This window comes from Anas acuta, chromosome 3 (genome assembly GCF_963932015.1).
Source record: "Anas acuta chromosome 3, bAnaAcu1.1, whole genome shotgun sequence".
Lineage (NCBI taxonomy): Eukaryota > Metazoa > Chordata > Aves > Anseriformes > Anatidae > Anas > Anas acuta.
This window is the reverse complement of record NC_088981.1, coordinates 22,815,958-22,842,552: the sequence shown is the minus strand read 5'-3', so window position 1 is coordinate 22,842,552 and position 26,595 is coordinate 22,815,958. Positions and strand designations below refer to the sequence as shown.

At 38.3% G+C, this 26,595-nt stretch overlaps 2 protein-coding genes across 3 annotated transcripts in view; one reads left to right on the top strand and one right to left on the bottom strand.

Annotated features, from left to right (window-relative positions):
- The window catches only part of WDR26 (WD repeat domain 26), a 33,321-nt gene extending 17,889 nt beyond the window's left edge, over positions 1–15,432 (top strand). For both annotated transcript variants that reach the window (XM_068676094.1, XM_068676093.1), the window contains 7 exons: positions 1,542–1,682; positions 3,084–3,203; positions 3,999–4,144; positions 4,686–4,764; positions 5,329–5,458; positions 9,056–9,241; positions 10,628–15,432. In XM_068676094.1, the coding sequence (XP_068532195.1) occupies positions 1,542–1,682; positions 3,084–3,203; positions 3,999–4,144; positions 4,686–4,764; positions 5,329–5,458; positions 9,056–9,241; positions 10,628–10,653 (828 nt within the window). In that variant the 3' untranslated portion in view covers positions 10,654–15,432. The remainder of the gene's footprint in view (positions 1–1,541; positions 1,683–3,083; positions 3,204–3,998; positions 4,145–4,685; positions 4,765–5,328; positions 5,459–9,055; positions 9,242–10,627) is intronic.
- A 3,780-nt stretch (positions 15,433–19,212) lies between these two features.
- CNIH4 (cornichon family member 4) lies at positions 19,213–26,595 on the bottom strand. Its single transcript, XM_068676097.1, has 5 exons — positions 26,445–26,595; positions 25,212–25,280; positions 24,076–24,188; positions 19,976–20,116; positions 19,213–19,414 (listed from the first exon to the last, which is right to left on the bottom strand). The coding sequence occupies exons 1-5, from the start codon at positions 26,511–26,513 to the stop codon at positions 19,387–19,389; spliced, it is 420 nt and encodes a 139-aa protein (XP_068532198.1). The 5' UTR covers positions 26,514–26,595; the 3' UTR covers positions 19,213–19,386.

Below are 26,595 nucleotides of genomic sequence, written 5' to 3'. Positions count from 1 at the left end.
GAAAGTATGAGAGCAGCATGAGAGGGAGATAGTCCCAGGTCCTATTATTAGAAGAGAAATACCGTATGCATCCTGCTCCTCTTGCCTCTCCAATGAGGTGCAGTAGAACTGGCTGCCTACCCTTGCACTGAGATTAATTTAAAGGAATGCAGCAGTTGCAGGCAAGCCCCAGGATGTGGGATGAAGTCAGATGTGACTCAGTTTCTTTGCAGATCAGTGCAGCAAGAGACACAGCAGTATCTAATGCAGACCTGGAATAATAAAGGGGTCTTGAGGAGTTCCATGCACTTGCTTATTTTCTCTGTTCTTTGAAGATTATTCTTAGCCTACTTTCTATTGAGGAATTTAGTTTTCTAGCTAGCAGAACTATCAAAGCTGCAGGCTGACTGAGAATCACTGAATCCCTCGCAGCTGGTCCTAGGAAACCGACCTTTGTGTCAGACTGTTTCTCTGTTGATAATGTTCTTCCTATAGAATCCCAAGTCAAGAGGTGCTCTGCTGATTAATGCTAAAACAAAAGAAAGAAGAGAATTTGAGAAATCAAGCTACATCTTCAAATGAGTCAGACTCCTTTTTGGAGAAGTATGAGGTATAAGCAACACCCCCTTCCAATCCAAAAAAAAAAAAAAGAACAACCCACAACCACCTTTTCCAAGCAACTTCACAAAAATTGTTGTAAGCGGTTTAACGAGATCTGTTCTATGCAGCATGTTTCTGTATTTTGTTTTGGAAGCTTGTCAGTCTACAAATTCTTTTGGAAGCTATGGTTTCACAGTATATAACTATATTACCTTCATAAGAAGCTGCTTGAAAGTAAAGTTCCTTTGACAAGTCATCAGTAGAACAGTTGTAGTGTAAAGGTCATGTAAGATAGTCAGTGTGAGAAAAATATGCTTCATTCACTAAATCTGGCAGAACGAAAGCACAGCTTGCTGTAGGCAGCATTTAGAAAAAAAAAAAAACACCTCAAGTATACTTTTAAAAATATTTTTCTGTAAACCTTTTTCTTGAGCAGCACGTAAGATGCTCTCAAGATACAGTTTATAGAAGCATTAGCACTTGAAAGTTTTCCCTTCTCAGCAAGCGTGAAGGTTTTGGTTAATTCTGTTTAACCATAATAATTTTCCAGCATGATTATGCTTTATGTTTAAGAACTAACTTAATTCCATACAATGTGGGTAATAGTACTTTTATAGTCCAGTAGGTATATAGAGTTGTTCTAGCATATGAGGTTTCTGTATTATCAAGTATAATGTAATGTACAACTCTGTACACAATGACATTTTGCAAGCTTCACATTCAGAATCATGTAGGTATTTTGTTCTAATCTTCCAAATATTCTTGTTTTGCACATCAGATTTTAGCAGCTTTCACTTTAAGGTCCTACTCTGTAAACTAGCAGCTGCTTTTTCAGTGAGGACTTGTTCATGTGACTGACAAAATGCAAAAAGCCAAGTGTCCTTGCTGTGCTTGGACACGCTGTATATGTGAAGTTAGTAGGAGCTTGTTTCTATTGTCTCAACAGAATCTTTCTTTTTCAGGATACTCACCAGCTAAAACTACTTAAGACGTTAGAAGGTCACTCATATGGTGTCTCTTATATTGCTTGGAGTCCAGATGACAACTATCTTGTTGCCTGTGGCCCAGATGATTGTTCTGAGCTTTGGCTCTGGAATGTACAAGTAAGTAGTGACTAAGAGTTACAAAATAAAACTTTGTGGTCAGCCTACTGCCTTTTTTTTTTTTTTTTTTTTTAATAAATATATATGTCTGTATAAAAAGCATGAAGGAAGTCACTTCCACAAAACTTGCTGTGCAAAGGTGCAAGTGTAAAAAAAAAAAAAAAAAAAACTGATTCTTCTTTCCCTAATTTGAGAAAAACTGTGTCAGTCTACAAATTCTGTACTTGCTTTGCACAGATATTGAAAATAGGGTTCAAGTCTGATTGCACGGGACTCTGCAGCAATTCTAGTGCATCTCTTCTAGATAAATAATGTCTAAGAAGGGATTGCAGAAATCCCAAGGATGATAGAGAACTGCTGAAGAGAAGAAAAGGAAATCAAGAGAAAGAGATAGCAGAATTATCATCTAAGGGGAGAAATTTATTGCTGAAGATCTTAACAAGTAGCAAAAGTAAAAGATGCTATTTTTATTTTGTGTATCCCTCCCAGTGGTACTAGTGAAAGGTTCATAGAGGATTAGACTTCAGATTTCAGAAGTTTGCATTTCAGTCAAATACTAGGGCGTTTGTCTAGTTCTTCTGACTTCCTCTATGACTTTGGAAACCTTTTCCCGCTGTTGATTTTTATGGGCAGTTGGGCTGATACAAAAGCATCCCCTGCCTCAATTGCAGGCTATATAGTCTTGTTCTGTCTTGGACTCTGAACTAATTTAGTTACCTAGAAACAAAAAGTTTCCTTTTTTCATCCTTTGAATGCTTTTTTTTTTTGCCCGTTTTAATTAATTAAATTGGCTTAGTGAAATAAATTGGCTTAGTGGGGAGAACTCAAGCTGGCACAAGGGAATAGAGAGAAGCCCTTACTCTTTTGGCAGTGGTAAGCCATTCGTTGGCTCAGTGTCTTGTGAAGCAGCAACATTATGAGCTGGAGTGAAAGTTAAATTTTGGCATGGAGAGCTTCAGCTCAGGGAGGAAAATGTTGTAAATATTATTTTTACTAAATTGTATTTTTGTCACCTCTGTTTTCTTTTGGCCTACTCCTGCCTTCTCACTTTCCATATTTTATTTTAACTCGTCTCTTCTTGTACTTAGGTTTTCTCCCAACTTCTTTGAGTTCCCCTCTTTAAGTTATAATCTTACAGTTGTCTGACATACCCACTACTTCATCTGTCCTGATCTGAGGGACAAAAAATAATCCCTAAATCAAATCTGAGGTCACTGGAAATACTGTGGTAGCTCTTGCCCTTTTATTGCATTATCCATAATTTTTGTGTTGCTTTTTAACAAAACTGTTTAAATTTATGTACCTCCAAACCCTATGTATGTCAGATAAAGTTATCAATGTCTTTTGGGGAGAGGGTTGTCCTGGCTGGTATAAGACCTTGTTGCTCTGTTTATTTTCTAGACTGGGGAGCTGAGGACAAAGATGAGCCAATCTCATGAAGACAGTTTAACAAGTGTGGCCTGGAATCCTGATGGGAAGCGTTTTGTAACAGGAGGTCAGCGTGGACAGTTCTATCAGTGTGTAAGTTCTCTGCATCTGTCCCACTGAAAATAAAGCTAGAAAGAAACATTTTGTCACAGTCAAATCTGAGGTTTTATTTTTTTCTTGTGTGTGTATACTAAAAATTAACTTGATTTTCAGACATAAAAGTTTATTTTTAAAACAAAAACCTTCTGATCCTTGCAGCACTTCTGTTTCTGTGTAATAGTTAGAAGGGTTCAAGAACTTTTTTTGCAAAGAGATTGCTCTGCTGAAAGGAGGATTTGTGGGCTGGAATTTTGTCATAACTGCTCTAGAAAATATGCTAATGAAAACATTTCATGTTTATGCCTTTGCCCACAGATATCATTTATTCCACAGAATTTTGACTATGTCATTCTTATTTTTTTGCATGCTGTCTTTACTTAGTGCTTAGAAATTGGAAATTTTCAATACACAAATAGAGTTGGTTTTGGATAGTGATTTGAAGCCTCACCCATACTCTTGATTATTTGTCATCTGAATTGGTGTTCAGAATGATGCAGCAGTATGCAAACCTCACACGCCGCACAAATGAGCTTGCGGATCTGCTCCCTGACATGAAGTAGTGTTGTGTTTTTTTTCCGTCTGATAGTGCAAAGAAAGGGATTCACAGCTCTCCAGGACTGATACCTACAAGAGTTAACACAAGTCATATTCTAATTTATTAAGCCCTCTCTGCTAAAGGTTAAGATTGCTTTCTGTAGCAGCCACGTGAACACAAGGTAAAAAAGATACTTGTCAGAGAACTCCTCAGAAACCTGACCCTAACAGTTCAATTTATTTTTTTCTAATCAGGATTTAGATGGTAATCTCCTTGACTCCTGGGAAGGGGTGAGAGTACAATGCCTTTGGTGCTTAAGTGATGGGAAAACTGTTCTAGCATCAGACACACACCAGCGAATTCGGGGTTATAACTTTGAAGATCTTACAGACAGGAACATGTAAGTACCTCTTTCTTTGCTTTTAAATTTCTAGTTTAGTGTGAGAAAGGGTTTGTGGGGCAGGATGAGAAATAAGTTCTTAAAAATGCTCTCAGTATTAAAAGAAGAGGAGAATAATATGGGACAAGAATTAAGTGATTTCCAATTGCAGCTAGAAGCATTAGATCAAGTATTAGAAATAACTTTCTATGCACTGGCATAAGTTTCTTCTCAGTGTTTTGGCACTTCCATCATTAAGAGATCTTTACCTCAGAATTCCTGACATATTTTAGTAGATCCTGTTTTAAAGTTAGGAGCTGCTATTTGAGCCTTCAGGTTCCTTTTGGTCTTGGGATTTATCGTAAGTATTAGCAAACTAACAAACTGTTGCAGTCCTGGCTTGTATTGACATTGAGATACACCTAATTTCAAATACAATTTCAAATTCAACACTATCTCTACCTGACAATAATATTGCAGAGACAGGACATACCTTTTGTCTTGGTGTACGTTATTCTTTGGTTAAGTGTACTCTTAACATTGATGTGTCTTACGATTTCAGAGTACAAGAAGATCACCCTATAATGTCGTTTACTATTTCAAAAAATGGCCGCTTAGCTTTGTTAAATGTAGCAACTCAGGTGAGTTGGTGATAATAAATGGAAATGCAAATAAGCCTGCTTGCAAGTACTAACTGTTTTTAAGTATTTTGATGGAAGCTGGAATATTTGCTGTTATATAGTTGTATTTATTTAATAGGAGGCCTTAATGTTCATAAATGAATTGTGACATTCTCTGACAAGAAGGCAATCTTATTAAGACTGAATTTTTGACTTTTATGGTAAAGGCTTTGATACTATGAAAAATGTATTGTTAAATCTTAGTATCTGGCAATAACATTGAGAAGCCAGATGCAGCAAGAATTGTGGCAGGTTATGTTTAGCGGGGGGGGGGTTGTTTGTTTTTAATTTTATTTCTACTTTGGGAACCTTCTGTGAGAATGAGTTTTCAAAATAGAAGGGACCGTAGATTGGAAGTTAAAGCTAATAATCTGGTATATGTTTACTTTCTTGATCTAGTAAAAATACTGAAGTTAGCTGAAGTATGTTTTCATTGTGTTTAAACTCATTTACTGTTTCAAAAGAATGCAATAGATAATGTTCAATTGGAAAAAAAAAAAAATCCTCTGTACTTCTTATTCCCAGGGAGTTCACTTATGGGACTTACAAGACAGAGTTTTAGTGAGGAAGTATCAAGGTGTTACACAAGGATTTTACACAATTCACTCATGTTTTGGAGGTCATAATGAAGACTTCATTGCAAGTGGCAGCGAAGGTAGTATCATGCCTTTTTGTGCAGAAAACTAGAACACTTTATCCTTCCTTCCTATACCTTAGTTTTATAATGTTGTTAGCAGCTGTCATCTCTGAAAGCGAGCAACTGGAACAAATTTTTCACGTACTCCTCTAAAGCATCTGAACTGTTTTAATTAAAAGTGGGTGGGATGTTCTTGAGGGCTCTTTTATTTTTGTGGTATGACTCTTAGGCTTATGGTTTGAATCAGAAATACTTCATTTCCCCTGTTGAAGATACAGGTGTGGCAAGATTATTTTAATTTCAGTAGATTCAGCTTCATTACAAAGTAGTTATCTCAAATCAAGCAGTTGTTGACACTGTCTAGTAGGTTTTCTTGGTAATCAAAGGCTTTGTGGTGTATTTTTATTCAACTGTCTGTGGCAAGAAAAGAAATTAGTTAATAGGTCATGTCTGGAATTGCTTTGGTTCTGTCACTATAGTGCCATCACCTCCTGTGGAGGTCACTTAATATTCAAGCCTATGCAGGGCTAAGAATTATACTTGAAATGTGTATGTAATTACTGTTAGTACTTTGTAACACACAGCTGTTAGGACATAGTGTTGCCTAGGATGTTACTACTATCCTTTTTTTTTGTTCCCTTTTTTTTTTTTTTTTAAATAGCAAATATGTCCAAAATTAAATTTCACTCTTTACCAGACCCACTGGAAGGTAATGACTGAAGGACAGTACTTCCAATTCAGTGTGAATTTCTTCATGGTTGAACAAAATTATTGGTTTGGGGCCTTAGAACCGGGAAGTTCAAGATTTGTTGAGAGTCATAAAGATGCTGTGAATGTGTAGGTGTGAATACTACAGTGCACCTATTTTTTTTCTATTTATTTATTTAGATGTTTGGTGTCTAAAACCACCTAGCACTGGTAGAAGCTGAGGGTTACTTAGATCAACTTAGACAAATCTACTTACTTAGGTTTGGACTGTCTGAGGCTGTTGTCTCTGTGACAACTTGTAACTGTTGAAAAATGTGGCTACTCAGAAAACCATTCTCTATGTCTAAACAAACAAAATAAAGCAAAGAAACAAACAAGAACATAACAGATTACATTGTGGTGACCTCTTGAATTTAGGAAGATGCCTTGTCAGCTACCTATTTTTTTTTTCTAACACTTTCATCAATGGGAAGAAAATGGAGGTCTCTTTCTGAGAAGGAAGTTGACCGCTGCCTTAATCTAGTTAACTGTTTTGTGTGTGTTTGTTGGTTTTTTTTTTTTCCAAAACAAAATACAGGCATTCTGACAAGCACCAAAATACTGGTTTGTGTTTAGGCTTTGATTCTCCCAGGCAGCAGAGGCTTGCGTGTCCAGTGTTAAAGCAGAGAGTGAATTGTGTTATTTGATGAATAGCATGGATATTTAGTCTCTTGAAATCGTAAGTGGAATGTAAACTCAACCAAAATGTTTGCATACATGTGTATATAAAGGTGTTGTACTCAAATGAGCTGACTCAGCAGAAGACAGTTAAGTTGTAACATGATTCCATGATGCTATTCTAGCAGGTAGGTCAGAGAGCGAGTTTGTTTTGTAAGGGATTGGGAGGAGGAGGAATAGAGAAAGATTGACTTGTTTGCTAAGTCTTCAGAATGACTTCTGCATTAAAACCATCCAAATATATTGAATTAAAGTATTTTCATCTGTTAGTACTAAATACTAAGGTTTTGTGTAATACTAGTGGCACATACTTTTTCAGTTTAAAAAGATGTTTGGAATATTCCAAAGACATTCCTAGAGAGATCAATCCACAGGTTTGTTAAAGGCTGATAATCTACAGTTGGGAAAAAAAAAAATCCTTCCTTAGTCATTTATTCTTAAATGTGGTTGGTTATAAAATGCTTAAAAACAAACAAACAAAATGCAATGGAGTGTTTGACTCCACTATTCTAATTCAAGCATTTTGCTAAAAGAAAAATGATTAAAAGCTTCCTATCACAAAATAAGATCTGTGGGATTGTTTATTGCATCTGCTTTAAGTACAAATCAATATCTTGAATACAACGCAAGAATTAATTGTCAGCCGGTAATAGCTTGCGATTTCAGACATTGAGCCTTGTTGTCATCACTCGCTTTCTCAGTTTGCACTTGCAGTGGAATATTTCCAGGTCTTCAGTACCAAGATGCATTTCATTAACTGTAGAGCTGTGAACTTCATAGAATCTTAGAATGGCATGGGTTGGAAAGCACCTTAAAGAACATCTAGCTCTACTCCCCTGCCATAGGTAGGGCTGCCACCCACCAGATCAGGTTGACCACGGCATCATCCAACCTGACCGTGAACACCTCCAGGGATGGGGTATCCACAACTTCTATGGGCAGCCTGTTCCAGTGCCTCACCACCCTCTGAGTTAAGAATTTCCTCCTAACATCTAACTCTCCCCTCTTTAAGTTTAAAACCATTCCCCCTTGTCCTGTCATTATCTGTTGGAGTAAGAAGTTACTCTCCATCTTTTTTATAAGCCTCCTTTAAGTATTGAAAGGCTGCAATGAGTTCTCCCCAGAATCTCCTCTGCAGGCTGAACATCCCCAGCTCTCAGTCTTTCTTCATAGGAGAGGTGCTCCAGCCCCCTGATCATCCTTGTGGCCCTCCTTGGGACCTACACCAACACGTCCACATCCATCTTGGGGTGGGGGAGGGCCCAGACTTGGAAGCAACACTCCAAGTGGGGCCTCACAAAGGCAGAGCAGAAGGGGACAATCCCCTCCCTCACCCTGCTGGCCACTCCTCTGTTGATAGATGCAGTTGGCCTACTGGGCTGCAAGCTCATACTGCTGGCTCATGTCAAGCTTTTCCTTCTCTGCAGGGCTGCTCCCAATGAGTTCTTTTCCCAGCCTGTACTTAGGTCTGGCATTGCCTTGACCCAGCTGCAGCACCTTGCACTTGGACTTGTTGAACCTCATTAGGTTCCCATAGGCCCACTTCTCAAACTTGTCCAGGTCCCTCTGGATGGCACCCCTTCCTTCTGTTATATCAGCAGCCCCACTCAGCTTGGTGTCATCTGCAAACTTGCAAGGGTGCATTTGTTCCCATTGTCTGTGTCACTTTTAAAGATCCTAAGCAGCACTGATCCTAATACAGACCCCTGAGGGACACCTGGGCATAGAGTCATTGACTGCAACTCTCTGGGTGCAGCCATCCAGCCAATTCCTAATATCCTGTTGTCAATATCCTGCCTTAATACTTGTGACTTTATAATGCGTGTACTAATCTGTAATATGATTGTTTAAAAAAAAATTCTGCAAGTGTTCCTTTTGAATAATGTTAGTACCCCATGTCCTTAATTTAAGAGTAGCTCAGTTTGTCTTTCTAGGTTATTTGCATTGCAGTTGAATGTTTTTCTTGCAAGTCTTTTAAAGGAAGCATGCCCCTTTGTGGTAGAACCTTGCCCATGTTCTTTTGATCGTTCTTAGAAGAAAATGTTTAGAGCCGTTGCACATTCAACAGATGTGGGTTTTAGAATTGACAACATTAATGTTTTTTTAGGTGTGGAAGTGCTATTTGATATGACAAATTGGTTTGTGTGGAGCAATGTTTCTCATGTTTTTCAAAATGCATATTTTGTTTAGATCACAAAGTATATATTTGGCACAAGCGTAGCGAGCTGCCAATTGCGGAGCTGACAGGGCACACACGTACTGTTAACTGTGTGAGCTGGAACCCGCAGATTCCATCCATGATGGCCAGTGCCTCTGATGATGGTACTGTTAGAATATGGGGACCAGCGCCATTCGTAGACAACCAGGATATTGAAGGTAAGAGTGTGTGTGTGCATGTGTGTATGTTTTCTAATTACTAAAAATGCATGTCAAAGGCAGCTAGTTTGGTTGATTTTCTTTGTCATAAATAGAATACAAAAATGCCCACAAGTCTTGGGTTAGAGTCATTGCCTTTACAGAAAGGTCCTATAGAAAACAGTGGTGTCAACTGAGGCCGTAGTATTTTATTAACTGACTTAGGTAGACTTCTTAGAAATGCCACCTTTAATGCTTTAAGTGCATGCAATGTTACTAAAATTTGAGTAGTGTATTCTGACTACACTGGAAACCAAATAGTGGTGTTACTGTGCTTATAAAAGTAATCTCCAAAATGTGGAGACTGAAATTTTTCCACCCTAAAATCTGTACACCGCTGATTTTTTCCTAACCATCTGATGTTATCAGGAGAGTGATGCTTCTGAAATAAGTGCAACTTTTTTCACTGTCAAAATGCACACTTTCTCCCAACCCTTCTTACCTACCCCCCTAGAACTATTAACAAGATGACGACTAGGGGATTGTTCTGCAGCATATAGGCTTCTGTCATTACACATCCAATCTCATGCTAAAAACTTAGAGTGAATGCTAAGCATGGACATGAGTTCAAGGGGAACCTGAACAAAACAATCAAGGAGAAATCCATGAAGTGTGAGTAGACGAGCAAACACCTCTAGTTTAGAATGTCCACTAGGTGAAAGTGGCTGAAAGTTGGAAGGATATATAGAAGGATTACTTCCTTTTGCTGTTCCTGTGCTTTCTGACACATCTGCTTCTAGTATTGGACTAGGTGGACCAGCCTTGTCAGTCCTGCTTGTAACATCTTGAACATACATGTAGGGACTCGGAGCCTATCCTCCAGCTGGCTTTACTTGTGGTTGTTTTTTTTTTTTTTTGCTTTTGTTTTCTCCCAATTACTTGCCTGCTTACTCTTTCTCATTTTCTCCAGAAAATGAGCTTGTAAACTTCATAAAAATAAAAATGATAAAAACTGAATTTCTCACGGCAGTGCATCTATAAGAGGTATAGGTGCAGAGAATAATGTCCAGCAACTTAGGAATCTTAAATGGATGACAGCTTTGTAATTAGCATGAGCCCCTGGAACTTAAATGCAAATGTATGTAATTTATTGATATCTTCTGCAAAAGATGATTTCTTTGTACCAACAGATAACATGACAAATTAACCTTTAAATTAATATGAATGATGATACCTAAAATTGCTAATTTTTAATGTAGGATTTAGTTACACTATTAGTTCCGTTAAGTAATGCATGCTCAGTAAAACTTATGTAAATACACTGTATTAGAGACCTTATAATAGGAATGTTAATTACTGATAAAATCTTCAAGGTGTGATTTTTTTCTCTTTTTTGTTTTTGTTCAGAGGAATGCAGTAGCATGGATAGTTGATGGCGAATTTGGAGCAGACGACTTCAGTTTAACTTAATTAGTCGTATTTTAAATGGCTTGGGATTTGGTGCAAACAAACATGATTGATAGCTGGACAGACATGCTCGTCATGAAAAAGAACCATTTCTGAAGCCCGATTGGGGCCAAACATTTACCACCTTGCTTCATAGTAACCAGTCGAGATGAAGCACGTCGTTAGAACGTTGTTGGACACCGTGTTGAAATTACCCCCCCATCGGTTGTGAAGAACTGTGCTACATTCAGGCTAACCATTGAACTCTATATATTTTTCCCTCCTGCCTTTTTGTCTGGCAGGCTACTGTTCTTGTTGCTCTTCTGTGTAATGAAGTTTAAATGCTTGTTTGGAACACTTTATTTAACAGTTTAGAAGGCTTGATAGAAAGAGTGCTTTAGTCTGAAGAGTATACATTGGATAGGAAAGTATTTCCTTCTCTTGTTTCTCAAATCTCTCCGCCTTACTTAGCTTGAGATCTTTGCAGCTTGGTTCATGGATTCTAGCCTTGCCCGTTGCGCATATAAATTGAGATAAACCAATGAACTATGTCAAAAGCACTCTGAATATCACATTTGACAAAAAGTTTTGTACTTTTCACATAGCTCGTTGCCCTGCAAAGGGGTTAACAGCACAATTTTTTAAAAATAAATTATTTATAGGATTAAAACGACTTCATTTGTATACGTTTGGAACTAAAACGATGCAAGAAGTGTTGTAAAATGTGGTATCACTGATGCTCTTCCAGAGTGTCTTGAAACCCGATCAAAAGCAGTGGCTGGAAGGAACTTTATGTAGTCAGTAAAGGTTGTTTTAGAAAGAGAAACTCACTGTCCATATTAACAGATAAAATTGTATTATTTAGCGAAAAAAAAGAAGTGTTCAGAGTACACCACCAGATTAAGAGTTTAAACAAGACAAGGTCTTCTTTTTAATTACATAAATATATGCAACAATACGGATTAAAGGTAGGCTACACCGCAACAAAAGAATGTGAAGAAAGTATTCAAAAAAAGTCAACATCTTGTAAAAGTAATTAACATTCAAATCATAAGTAACACTTGTGTTATGAAGGAAAACTCTATTTGATAAACAAAGATGTATAGATTTTCTTTCTGAAAATATACTTTTAAGTTTGCAAATTTAAATGTCTCTCCTAGACCTTGTTGCAAGCTGGTGCTGTGAACATCTTAACGCATTTAGGAACAGTTCCACTAATATGCCATGTTTAGAAAAGAGAAAGACATCACGTGTGGTTTTTGTCCTCAATAAACAGATGGCCTGACATCTCAATGCTTCTGCACTACACACAAATTCACTTTGGGATGGCGCTGGAGTCCATTTCCTACCATGGGTGGAAAGGTAGTGTTGGTAGTGCTGTGAAGTAAAGAGGGAGCAGGAAAGGGCATGTCACCAAGAATGATGTGAATGGAAGTGTGGACTTCATCCTTTAATGAGATGGTAATCTAGTGACCTCATTAGTCATGTGTGGAAGAAGGGTGGGGGAAGGTTTGCCAGAGTTCCTGGGAAGAGCAGTGTAGCTGCTTTGATTGGGAATGTGGTGTTTAACATAAACAGTCCCTTTTTCTTTCCCAAAGAAACAAAACTTAATGGGTTGGATTTTTTTTTTTAGATTCCAGCAATCAGGTGGCGGTGTTTTCCTTGCCCTATGTGCCATCTGAAACATGATTGAAGATTCCAATCTTCTCGTTGAAACCAGCCCTGAATCTGATGTACTCATTTCTGGTTTAGTACCTCCAAAATGAAATAGGAACTTAACATTCTTATCTTCAACCTAGTTCATTTTTTCTTAAGGGGAATTGTGCTGATAGCAATTAAAGGAGTTATAGCATACTGGGAGTATGTATGTAAACTGAAGACTACAAATCAGTTCCTCCTTCCATTAGCTAGTTTTAGAAGGAGCTGTTTGTTTCTGTTGCTAGTTCGGACAGCATAAGATTGGTCAGTCTTGTCTGTGGCATCGGTGTTGCAGAGAAGCAGACAACTTTCCTAAGGTTAATTTTTAGTAAAATAAACCTCTAGGTTTTAAATAAATATTGAATACCTAAATTGCAAGCAGTATTTTCTATCTTCGAAAGATGGTATAATTCTTAAGCAATGCTAGTATGTGAATCTTTGGAAGTTATCCCTGTATTGTCTTACTCTGGACCTCATGTTTTTAAACAAAGCGTTACTTAGGGAGAGCGGGGGGGAGGAGAATAATCCTGGTTTTGGTGTCTCTTAACAAAGATACTGCGTACAACTCGCACTATTTGCTTACCTCATACTCACGGGACTTAGTAGGAAATATAGGCAGGTGTTGAAGTCTCAAGGTGATCAAGTCTCAAGTTTAGATTTGAAGTCTCACATCCACTTCAACAGGCATTTTTAATATGGCTGGCCGTACCTGGCCAAGACTCCTTACCTGGTACAAGCTATGTGGGGGTATGTATGACCTGATGCCTATTTTCTACTGCAATGCATTGTAATTAAAAATTTAAACTTACTACTATCAAAACCTGACCTCCATTCTGGGTTTTCTCTTCTGGACTTGGTATGTACCTCTTAAAAAAACAAAAAACAAAAAACCAAAACACATCAGGGATTTAGAAGCAAGTTAAGGAGAAACATACGCTCTTGGTGTCTCTGCTTTAATTTAGTTTTGTGGTAAAACTATGCAATATAAGGGAAAGTTCCTTTATCATATAGATAGCATTCTTTCCAGTGTCTAAATAACACCATATTGCATAGATCTCTGCTTATCACAGATGATGTGTGGAGATCAGAGAGAGTAAACTTTATTTGACCACAGTACCTGGTTCCACAGTGATTACGCTATAGGTCTAGTGGTAGTGAGAACCATTCTAAATGTCGATTAAAGAGGAACCAAGATTATTTCTAACATGTCACGTATTCACACTATGTGAATTGAAAAGTACCAATACTTTTTGTGCACAGACTATAAAATGAGATGGGGGGTGGGGGATGGGGTAATAAGCTTGCTCACTTGCAATGTGTTGATTTCCATGTGCTTAAAAATGTTCATAGGCTGGAGTCTAAGGCTGGAACAACTGCACACCTGCAATAAATTACTGTATTTCTGGTGAACAAACCTATGTTTTTAGAGAGGAAAATACTGTAAGTGTGTACTACTCTTTTGTAACTTTGGTAAGCTGTTAGCTTAAAATACAGTAGCTGCAGGTTATTGTTAAAGGCAGATCTTTTTTTTTTTCTCTTTAATAAATAAAAATGCTAAAGCATTTTATTATCTGAATGCTCTTTAGCTGTTCAGGTAAGTAATTTTCAAGGCACAATGGAGCACAAAAGGGAAAATAAGCAGTCATGCTAAATTTGTCCTTTGGGTGTGGGGGGAGGTAATAGGGGGCAATTACACCTTTGTTTAAATTCCCTGTTTTTTCTCAAGTTCTCCAACTTTAAAGTTGACTTCTTTTTTATGATTAGAGCAAAGATGCAAGCTAGAAATCTATCCAGATCTTGCCAGTTACTTCTCAAGTTGGCTTCGAACAGGTAATGTTTAATAAAATTCAGTATGCTCTTGGAGGTTGGGTCTAGTTGTATCTCCTTACACTGCTAAGCAATGCTCCCACCCAAAATCAGTTAGCAAGGCTTCCTTAGTACGAAACAAGGACTCCTATAATTAGCTATAGTTTGAAGGGGAGATGTTGTTAGACCCATTTGAGGAGGCAGAGAAAGAAGAATGAACATGAAAAGCTGGATTTACTGACAAACTACTGTAACTCAAGGGGGAGGAGGAAAAATGCACTTTCAATAGTTTGTCCATATTGTTAGCTACAAAATACACCTGTATTTGCTAAATGGTTTTCATTGTTGTTGGCTTTTTTTTTTTTTTGAGACAATTAAGAGGAACATTCATCCCATAAATGGCTAACCCTCCTTTTTACTTCACCCTGTCTTTTCCACATTGGCTCGAGACCATTTTCAGCTGCCATACTTAATTTTGAAAACTGCTACTTTTAACGATATTTAGGAAACAAAAAGATTAACTCTGACACTTTTCTAAACAGGGTGGACTTGATTGAAGTGTGCAGTGTTGAACTACTGCTGCAGTAGCTGCCTCTAGTTGTTGAAATAAACTGTAGACAAGTTTTCTGTTTATCTATCCAGATTATCTGGATTCAATAAAAAGTTTGTGAGAGTGTTCCTCCCATCTGGTATGAATGTGTGTGTGCATGTGTTACATAAACAGGCATAGAACCAAATGTTCTAGGTACTTGTCATGTTTTATTGCATACTTTAAGTCGTGTGTATGTGAAGTGTCCTTTGACCTGAAGGTTTTGGTTAATATCAGTATATTTTTATAAATTTGAAATTCATTGTGCCCCATCTTTTTCTTAAACATTTTTCATGGTTAGGGTATATGTGGTAGATATGAATCTTAACATTTTTAGGCACAGATGGAAAAAGCTATTGGCTCCTTGAAAAAATATGGGACAAAATGGATCCTCAAAGCATGTATGTACTTACAAACCAAGCTGTAGAGATCAAGAAAAGAACTTTATTGTTGATCTCAAGATTTCTAAGTTGTCAAGATTTATATGGAGTTGTGGTGGAACTAGTTTAACACTTAGAGCTTTTGGTATGTAATGACTATTTGCTATGGACTGATATTAAATGTTTCAAAGGATTGCATTCTTAAAACTTTCTGGATTTTTGTTACTCTCCTTGGATTATATTAAGTAGTTAAAATTTCTTTGCTATATTACATTAAAAACATAAGAACTTTGGGTCTCGTATTTATTTTCACTTGTTTTACTAATTATTTACAGAACACCGTTTTAACTTTTTTATTTTATAAATGTGTAGTATTTTAAACATATCTTTACAAATTGTTCAATTGGAACTACATTAACTTCTGATTTGTTTTTATTAGGATTTTTAAAAAAATACACTTTTTCCATGTTGGTGCACAGCACTTAACAGAAATGTTTGTATTCCCTTTCTTTCAATTCAATAAACAGAATAAATAACTGGAATGAATAGTTCTTAGTTTCCTAAACTTCACTTACATGACTATCACTGGGACGTTCATTTCTTGATCACTAATTGTAGAATTCTTCCTTGTTTGTAGCATTTCATTTCCTTGAGACGAAAAATCATTTGTGACAGTTCAGCTGAAGATGAGCTCCCTCTTGTTGTGTGCAGGCTTTCCAATTTTTGATGCCTGGCTCTAATCTACCCAACACTTCTGTTTTGACTGCACATTTATGCCATTTAGCACACTACTTGCCTGTGTCCCATTCTGTGCTTATCTGCATTGTTGAACGTCTGCTCCTCTGAGGCTCAGTGAGAGCCTTGATTCTTTAATCCTGGAGCTTGCTTAGGTGTCTTACGCAGGTTGCTAACTGTAACTCAGATATACCTACAAAATTCTCTCCCATAATTAACAAAGTGCTTTTAAAGTACTTCCATTTCTTGCTCAGATGTTTCTTGCCAACTACTAGTAACTAGAAATCAAGGACCGCTTTCATCTGTGATTGACCTAAGCAGCTCTTGTAACTCTTGAAGCTGATTCTCAGCTGTTGCTTTTCTTGTTCCAACTAACCTTGTCTCTCCTCCTTGTGCAGCAGAATGGAATCTTGTCTTTGTCCTGCATTTTCCATATACTGGTGTTGTAGGCATTTTTATTAGCTAATGTTCTGCTAAATGAAAGCTGTGCCTAAATTTGCCATCAAGTAGGTTTTCTAAACTCAAACCTTTTGGTGAAATGCATTCAGTTCTTTTCAGCTTCTGTATATGATTAGAAAAAGGTCTTTATGGCCTCCAGTAGCACCTTTCCATCAACTTTTATTCCCTCCAAGTTATGCAGTGTTTTCATAACTGTGCCTTAAATGCAGCTGCAAACAGGATGTCATGCCGTATCCATTTCCATGTACCTGTTCTTCCTGCTTCCCTCAGGTACTAGTATTCATAGAAGAGTTGACCCAATTCAGCCAAAAATTATCCATGTAACAGATGAAGGAAATTTGTTTTTTTGGCTTGAGAAAGGTGAGAAGGTAAGTACATTCACTAATAAAACTAGCTAAATAATCAACAGTCCATAACAGTATTGATTGATTAGCACGTTTCCCCTATCTTAATCCTCCACTCCCAACTGCAGTACTACAACAGCTACCCAGTCACTGTAAGCAGCTGAAGTACTGACACTGTAGCAAGCTAACTAGGCTCTAGACTGTGAGTGTGGAAAAGAGCTTAACAACCTTGCTCAAAAGTTAGGATCTCTGTAGTTCAAGGGTTTTTTATTACATTTTTCCTGTTGTTGACTCTGAGCTCTGTGAAGGTCATTGTTAAGGCAGAAAATGACTTACACAGCAAGGCAGGCTCAAAAATTAGTTGTGTAATGACTCAGCAGAATTGTGGTCTCCAGAATCTGCTTCTGAGGTTTTTACAACAATTAGAAAAAGTTGTTAGAGATGAATGAACAGATAATTTATTCAAAAACAGGATGGAAACTTGTATTCATCTAAAAGTACAGTTTGCTTAATATTGGACAGTGTACATAGCTGTACTTGTTCTGTTGTGGTTAGTAATTCATTCTTAAGGAGGGAAGCAGGGAAGAATCCACTATAACATTCCTGAGGTCAGGCATCTGAACTAAGATGCATGCTACCCCTTTTCCCCTCCACCCCCCAGCTTTTGCTCTTTTTCTTTACCTTTCCATGTCCCCCTTCCATCTCTGAAGAAATGTTTCATGAAGTAGAGGGGAATAGGAGCTTTTCAGAGTGAGTGTGAGATCTTTTATTGGTTCCACAAGGGAATGTGTCTGCCCTAGCTAATGTCATTATTGTAATTGTCTTCAATGATTTCTAACTACTGCATCTTAAAAATATTTTAAGTACTAATAAAGTTCTTATCTCAAAATCCATCTTTAGAATAAGATTTAAAAAACCTGCTAGTTTAAGTGAGGGGATTACAGGTTACTTGTCGTGGTTCTCAGCATGGAACTTACACTTCATTAATGAAGTGTATGTATCTACTGCTGGCGCTACAGCAAGGACTTAACTCAAGCAGCTTACTAACTTTGCCCTTCTAATAGATAAAGTGTAGGTATGTGGTGGGCTTTTTTTTTCCTCACAGGAATATACAAGAGGCTATAAGTCAATTAAGTTAAATTGTCTTCACCTACAAATAAGATACCAACCATGTGAGCTGCTACAGAAGTCGGTGACTTCTTTTCTGAAATTGTATTTGTTCTCTCCTTTTTACAGATCTATATCCTGTCTGGCATAAAGCTTTACAAAGCAATGCTTGCTGTAATTTTGTTTTGCAGTGGTGTCAGGTAGTCACTTGCATGCAGCTGTGGTAGCTATTTTCTACTGAGCATGCTTTTCAGTAGTTTCTGGTCTTTACAACAGCTGAACTTAGACTCCATCTGTCAAAAATTTAAGGCTAAGCTTATCCTAAAACAAATACTGAGTGCAAGATACCTACAGCAATCAAGCTTCAGTGCTGTCTCTTTTCCACCTGCTCACAAAAGCTGTTGCACACAGATACCACACTAAGACCAATACAATATGCTAACTATAGCCGTACAGTAAATTACAACGTTTTTAAGATCTGAGTTTTTTCCTTCTTAGGACTTTAAATATTTGGATTTTTTTAGTATTTCACTTGGTACATTTATTTAAAAAAATCTGTTTTTATGCCTATATATAAAAAAGTTGGATAGTGAGGGTACGAACTCAGGTTTGTATACTTGACGGTGATGTAAGAGCTGCTCAAGAACTGAAATTTCTTGGTGCCTTTGAAGCAGAATCACATCAGAAATGTGGGGATAGCTGGGTTATGGTTTAACAGACCACCTCTCTTAAGTAGATTCCTAAGTCATTCCTAAGAATCATTCTTGATTCACCTCACTGGATATGATTAAAGCAGGTTGATGGAGTAGTGACTATAGTCTTTTGTTCCATTACTGACTCCAACCCTGATGCACTGTTTACTCTACAGGGAGGTCTATGATGTATTTCGATGACAAAACAGGAGTTGAAGGGGAAAAAAAACAAGTATTACTTGCTTCACAAGTGTTACATTTATCTGCAGCAACACGTTTTTCCACTCTTACAAGTGTCACAGTGACCTTAATTCTGCCATACGCTAGACTTCATACAGGTTGGGGTGGGAGGGAGAGGGAATGGAAAATGAGAAAAAGCACAACTTTTATTCCATTGCTTTTTAGCTGAGCACAAAACAACATAAAGATGCAAGCTGTGCTAGTGTTCTGCTTTGAAATCGATGTTCCAAGGACAGCTTCAAACCAGGCTAATTGGACAGCTTGACTGCCAGAGGCATATCCTGACACTTTTGGTAAGAAATAAGCATTATAACTGCTCTTAAATTTGTTCTAGAATTAGTACTATTGTCAGCCTAAGCAGTTGAAATGTGTTTCCCTCTCATCTTGTCATTCCCATAAGATTTGTAAAGTGAAATCCTTGTTTACAGAACCAAAGCAGCAGCTACAGCCATTTGGGTTTTAAGAAGGAACAAAAACAACTGCTACACAAATCCAATGTCTTTTGAAAATATTTTATGTTAAAAATACAGAAAAATATTTCTTGTTCAAAAAGGAAAAATATACTGCATGACGACACTGGTCTAGGTATGTTCAGAAGGTGTCTGTGGCTCCACAACCAGTCACTGGAGTGATGACCCCATTTGGCAGCTAATGGTTCTTTGTCAACTTCTCAATCATTTATCAAAGCCAGAATCATACTGTGACAAAACAGAAAACATGAGACCCAGTGTATTACTGAAGCATAGGCAAGTAGGAACAGCTATCACTTTCAGTAGCAAATTGCACTTGATTCTGAAATAGAAAGTCAAGGCAACTGTGCCACTTGCATTATTTATGAAGACGAGGACTGCAGAAGTAATATTGCAGTAGAAGAACGATAGTTCTACCTTGTAGGAAGTACCCCATCACAGAACTCATCAGGTTATAACTTAACCTGACCACTTTATTTTCTAAAACAGAATCTGTGAAATAAACTTAGTCCTCAATATTACCCCGTCTAAATAGGCTGCTTACTCTAGGTGCTAAAATCATGTAGTTTTGTATTTACTTATAGTTGTTTTGAGATTAAGTAGTAGTCTGAGTTTTCAAACAATGTTTGATCAGAAAGCATATAATAAGCATGCAGTTAGCTGTCAAAATATATTACTGAAGGTTAGCAGAAGATCAGAATTATGAATACCAGCACAAGCAGAACAGGGGAAGTAAAAATAGCTGGCAGACACTTTCTTTGTTCCTTGGAAGCAATTTTTGAAACTAACCTGTACAGGTACATGAAGAAACAGAGCAGATGAAAGCCTAGTTTAATCATGGCTTCCTTCATGTGCGATTTCAGTTGTCCTCGGTTATGGATCTCTGTGGGATCAAATACCCCCATGTTTCCGCTTGGCACCATAATGAACCTGAAAGTTTAAGGAAAAAAAAACACAGAAGTATAGTCATTAAAACATTAAGGATTGTCAGGAGGAGGGGAGAAGAAATTGCACAGAAGTGACTTTCTAAAGCTTGTTTCCTAGTTAAATATAAGGGAGCTTTTTTTAAAAATTCTATTTCAGTCTCAGGATATTGTACGTATCCCTGCCACTACAATCCACAATTAAAATCCAGAGGTCAAGCAGTATTAAAACTGTTAGCCCAGCTTCCCAGGTATAAATGGGAGAATTTCCAGTTAAAAGCCAATTCCAGATCATTTTAATTGCAGTTTGTGATTACTCAGTGTTGGGAAGAAAATCTCTACCCACACTGAAAAGATGTATTAACTGAAAGAGACTGAAAAAAAAAGTAAGAATTAGTGTTTTCATTATAAATTTTTTTCATCATAAAATTTTGTTTACAAAAATTTATAGAGAGTCACAAACTCCAATGGTCAAAAGCAGATAAAGACATAGGATCTGTGTATTATTTCCATTTTTAGCAAAACTATCCTGTGTTATCACAGCAAATACACAACTTTCCTATGGCTGACAGGTTGAAAGAGTGGGCAGGACCGAAGAGCTTGTGTACTTATTGTCTAAATCCACATAAGAACAGAAGCTGAGTGAAACAAAGTGAGATGTAAGCAAAAGGAAGAATAAAACCAGCACAGTAAGTGGTTGTCTTGTGAAAATTCAAGCAACAGCATGATCATTCATCATACGCATTTCTCAAGAGAAGAAATGCAAGCACTTGAAGTTGTCACTTCAGCTGAGCCCTGTCTAGAACAGTACTATTAGGTTTTTTTTCACTTAAATCTCAGTTTGTACCTTCCTGGAAAAATGCTCTTTTCCATGCAGCAATTTAACTCCTAAACTCTAGTCGTAGACCTCGAGCAAGAGCAAGGTCTCTGAACAGATTTTCTTTATATACTTGAAGAATGTCACCAAGCAAAAGAAAAGGCACTCCCCCTAGTCTTGCAACATTCACTGCAGTAATAGGAGCAATAAGAGGGGAAGAGAGGTTCTATAGCAGCGGAAATAAATAAATGTTATTATTCTTATTTTCACAGGAACATTAAAAAGTACTGACACGTATTTAACTAATAACAATTATGTCCCATTAAGAATAGCTCGTGAAATTATTCATTTCAAAGTCTCTTCTAAATTTGAAGCTTTAAGTGATTGATCTATTGTTATAATTCTAACACTAATTTCCATTTTCATGGAAATGTAGTACATTTTATTGAAATAAAAAGAAGTATACAAGTTTCCTGTATCATTTGACCCTAGAAATAAGATATATAGTGCACCGTTTCCTCACATCTCTAGGATATGAGTACCATAAAGATAGTATTTATTCAATTTGTGTTTTAAAAGCAGTGACACTTAAATGACATGATTTTTTTCATCATAAGTTTTTGTTTACAAAAATTTATAGAGAGAGTCACAAACTCCAGTGGTCAAAATTATTTAAAGTTTCCAGAACTTGGGAGTCATTTTTTCCAAGAGGCCCCCAGTCTAGTTTAGCTTATGTTACACATCCAAGGAACTGTAGTCATGGACACAATGATGCTAGATGCTGACAAACACAAGTTAGCAGGATGCCAGCCACTAGATCAGGCTGACCAGGGCCCCATCCAACCTGACCCTGAACACCTCCAGGCATGGGGCATTCACAGCTTCTCTGGGCAACCTGCTCCAGTTCCTCAGCACCCTCTGAGTGAAGAATTTCCTCCTAACAGCTCTACACCCTTCTTGGGGTTGGGAGTTAGACCTGGATGCAGCACTTCAAGTGGGGCCTCACAAGGGCAGAGCAGAGGGGGACAATCTCCTCCCTCACCCTGCTGCCCACTCCTCTGTTGATGCAGCCCAGGATGCAGTTGGCCTTCTAGGATGCATGCTTGCATGTCTGGCTCATGACAAGCTTTTTGTCCACCAGAACCCCCAAGTCCTTCTCTGCAGGGCTGCTCTCAATGACTTCTTGACACCCGACCCGTGCCCATGTCTGGGATTGCCGTGACCCAGGTGCCGCACCTTGCGCTTAGACCTGTTGCAGAAATTCACTCCAGAAATTATTTCTTGAAATACTGTGACACATGAAGACAATTCAAACACACCCACCTGATGCTGGAAGCTTGCAGCTGTCAGTAACAGGTTTACACAATCTGTTCCCACTTGATTGTAATTTAGTCATTGACACTTTATTCAAACTACTTTTCAATCCATCATTTTCCTGACTACCATACCCTTTGTCCATTAAATGACTGGGTCAAATATAAGTTCCATCCCACACCATCAATCAGATTCCCTTTATGATACTAAACATGTAGTTTAGTTTTATAGTTTAGTTGCTTTTGCCAACTTCTAGCTTCTTCACCATGAATGGGATACTCTAGGCTACCAATATGGGTGAAAGTCCCTGATCCTCAGAAATGAGGTAGGATTAATAGTAGTGTCTTAACATTCTGACTTATTATGGCAGCATAGGCAAAGTATTACACTGTCATATTCATTTATTACATGCATTGCACATCTAAATTTGAGGAAACATCAGGATTTTAGGGTATTCCAAATGACAAATACAAAATGAGAGCTGTCAGTTCAAAACAACATTCAAAGCTTACTGCCTGAAGCATGGAAACAGAAATCAATAGCTTTTAAAATTCCTTCTGACCATGTTGAGAAGAGAAAGCCAGTGGCTACTTTAAATATTAACAGAATGTTAAATTATGTTGCTTTAACATATTAGAAGGAAGCAAAGGGGAAACTAGTGTAAGAAATCCTCAAAATTTCAAATAAAATACATTTTCTCTCTCTTCCCTCCTCCCTTCAGTGTCTGTGTAGAAACAGTCTAACCAAAAAAAAAAAACACCAAATACTAATACTACACTCACCAGGTACCAAAGGGACCATCACTCATTTTGTGCAACTGTTGCACAAACACACATTTGTACAGGTGGCCAAAACTATCCCCACCTGTGCATGGAGGCAATATGCAGCCATTAACTGTAAAAGTTACACTGCCTCATGTTTCTCCAACTGAGAAACATTTGAAGGCTTTACTAGAAGTTTTGTGGAAAACAAAAGACGTTAAGTACATAATTATATTTTGCTGAAGAACAATCAGAATATCAGTAAAGGAATCTTCTCTTTTATGAGCTATGAAACCTCTTGTATTCAAAAAATGACTCATCCCTGCAAATAGTGTTAACAAGGTACAGAGAAAAAAGAATTGCAGCTAACTTTTTATGCCTTAAGTGACACCAAACATTTCACAATTATACAAAATAAAATGCACAAGTTTGAACCAACAGTCCCAGCGTTACCTCATGCAAACTTCTAGTGGGGAGCAAACCATTTCAAAGTGGTAGACAGCCCAGGGTGAAAAGACCAGTAACACTGACAGCTATCATAACATGAAAAGTCTGGAAACCTTTCCAAAAATAAACAGGCAAGACAGTGGACCCAGAAGGGGTCCAAACACACAAGGGGGAGAAACAGGACTGCAGACAAAAGGAGGGTGTTTGGGATAACACCACAGTCTGATGGCTTTACAACCATCACTCAGGCTGATGTAACTGCTTTTGTGCTGGTAACACTACCAGGCACATAGGCAAAGAATGAAACATTAGTGACCGTGTCTGCAGTGCTACCTCGTAATCCCAACCAACATGCCATTATTTCCCACAAACTCAGGAATGACTCACAGATCAAGATTCCTGGGCATTAGAGAGAACGCAAGGAAAGGGCAAAAGCTTTATGTTATTTACTCTGCTGGGTTTCTTCTACTTTTAATTGCAAGGAGAGAAGAGTTTTGTTAACCAGAAGACTGTTAGGAACTGAAGAACACAACTGAAACTTCTCATTATGACATATTATCTTCATATTACACTTAAAGCTAAACCAGCAACAGGGAATGAAAAGCACACACAACCCTTCACACTTACCGGTATATATTCCATGTTGCTATTGGCAAATTAAGGAGAAAGATGAACCAGTGCAATGAAATAAGCATTAATACAGTTACAACAGCATGGCCAATCACCTCTGGGATGACCCACTGTAAAAAGGGAAGAAAAAAAAAAGGTTATAAGGATAAATTTCTTTCTTAAAAAAAAAAAAAAATCAATATGGAGTTATCATCTGATTCTAATCACATCAAACTGACAAAATTCACAGATCCATGCGATTTCATCACAATGCAGGGAAATTAGTACCTTCAGACAGATTGCACATGAGTAAGCCAGAAATCATGCCCTAAGGTATTAAAACAGAGGTACTGTGTTTAACACAGCAATTTCCAGAAAGAAACACAACATTGTTTCAACAGTTATACTACACACACACCTGAGAGCGAGTTAAGAAAGAATACAGTGCGCGTTTGAAGTCACTGCAGAGAACATTTGATGTAGGAATGAAAGAAACACATAAGAAGCACATAAGTCCACACAGACACAGCATGTATAAGCACCCCCAGACTTGGTACGGATAAGAAAGTTGATCAATATTAAAATTGACATTGGTAAACCGGGTCAGCCCAAGAGGACATTTTTGGCTTGAGATCATCCTGCAGTGTTCTCTCTTACATTAAGAAAGACCTTTAAATCAAAGTGAACACCCATGTGGGTGGGTCACACGGATTTCAAAAGAACAGCTTCAAGCAGATTTGATTAAAATGGAACTTTTCCTTATCACAGCAAAACACTCTGCTGTTCAAGACATTAAGAATTATATACATTTATCAGGGAAAGTTGCTAGAAAGATCTGAGTTTAGCCAGGAGTAGACATCACTACTTAATGGCACACATACAAAAAGGAAAACTTTGAGAGTTCTGGGAAGAGTCCCACAAATTCAGAGAAGCAGCCCATCTCAGCACCAAAGATTAGCAGAACAGCCTTTTGTGGCTAGTTTTCTGGAAGCAGCCCAAAAAAGACAAGTGGACTGAGGTGAAACATAAATGCTTTGAATAAGCATTGCCAATCCATGCTCTTCAGATATACATTAAACTCCCATTATTTGTGATGCTGAGATGATGGATTGTTTTTTTTGAAACCCCATTAAATGCAAAGAATAATCATTTACTTTATTGAGTTTTGAGCAGCAAGATCTCGCGTTAATGTAGTCACATTCCAAATCTGATAGCGTAATTATCTGAAGTTATGGATAAGGAAAAAATTGTATAGGAAGTCAAAATATTCTAAGCTTTATTTTCATCCAGTATGTTGGGGTGAGCGCTCTTCTGTCTTGTTCTACAAATCTGCCCAAGGCATATTTCAGTTAGCCACCACTCAGTCCTACTTTAGGTGGACGGACAGGCCATATTTTATTATCAGGCTAAATGATTTTATGGTACTTTTTCCAGCAGCAACTGTTGCACAAGTGCTAAAGTTCAATTTAACACTAAAAGCAGACCAGGAAGGCAAACTCAATATTTTTGGTATCACAATCATTATTACTGTGCTTGGAGCAAAACCTTAAAAGCAGGGAAAGGTTGATGCGCCTTTTAAACTCTCACAATAAAGCTGGCTATTGCAGCTTCAAGAACTAGATCTCGTTATTTTACATTTAGAGTAGCATTGGGTAATTTCACAGTTTGCTATGAAAGAAGAGGTTCATGTTGTTATCGCATGAACTTTCAGCACCTGAAATACAAAGGTTTCAGAGAGCCCTATCAAAAAACACTTAATGCACAGCATGTGCACATCGTCAGGTTATAGCCTGTAACACTGGTGTTCCTTTTCTTCAAGGAAAGCATGCATTTTTCCTTCTGTTCTTAAGAGATGGGTGAAGGCTTTCAATTTTAATAAGTGAAATCTCTGTCTAAGGTGAGATTCTTTCAGGCGCTTCTGGGCTTCTTTCTGTTAGGACAACCAGGTAAATTCAGAAACACCAGGATCTGAGCATGAGGGCAGCTTCCCTTTCAATCCAGACACATAAATGGATGCATCAGCGCTGTCCTGTTCTAACAACACCCTCCAGCGAAGTCTGCAGGCACTTTTGTAGCAATAACGCAGAAACCCTGCTTCAGGAACTCCACATGCCCTTCCCACCCTCTCCCACCTCACCCAGCGAGCTGCCCTCCGTGACCAGAGCGCACCGCACCAATTTTTAGGCCCGTGGGGGCCCCAAACCCGCTTCCTCCCCCCCCTCAGCGCCGGGCACCCAGCCCCGCTCCCACCCGGGCCCCACCATTCCCCCACACACCGGGCCGCGGCCTCTCGGCCGAAATGGAGACCCCAGCCCTGGCACCCCCCACAGCACCACGGGTACCGAGCCCGTCCCGTCCCGTCCCGCTCCCCGCCCCGGTAAGGATACGAAGTAGACGGCGAGGAAGATGAGCGCGCAGCAGTCGATGAGCGCGAAGATGAAGACCACCGACTCCATGGCGGCGCGGCCGCCGCCCGCCCCTCAGCCTCCCCGCCCCGCTCCGCTCCGCCCTGCCCTGCTGTGGCGGAGTCAGCGCGCA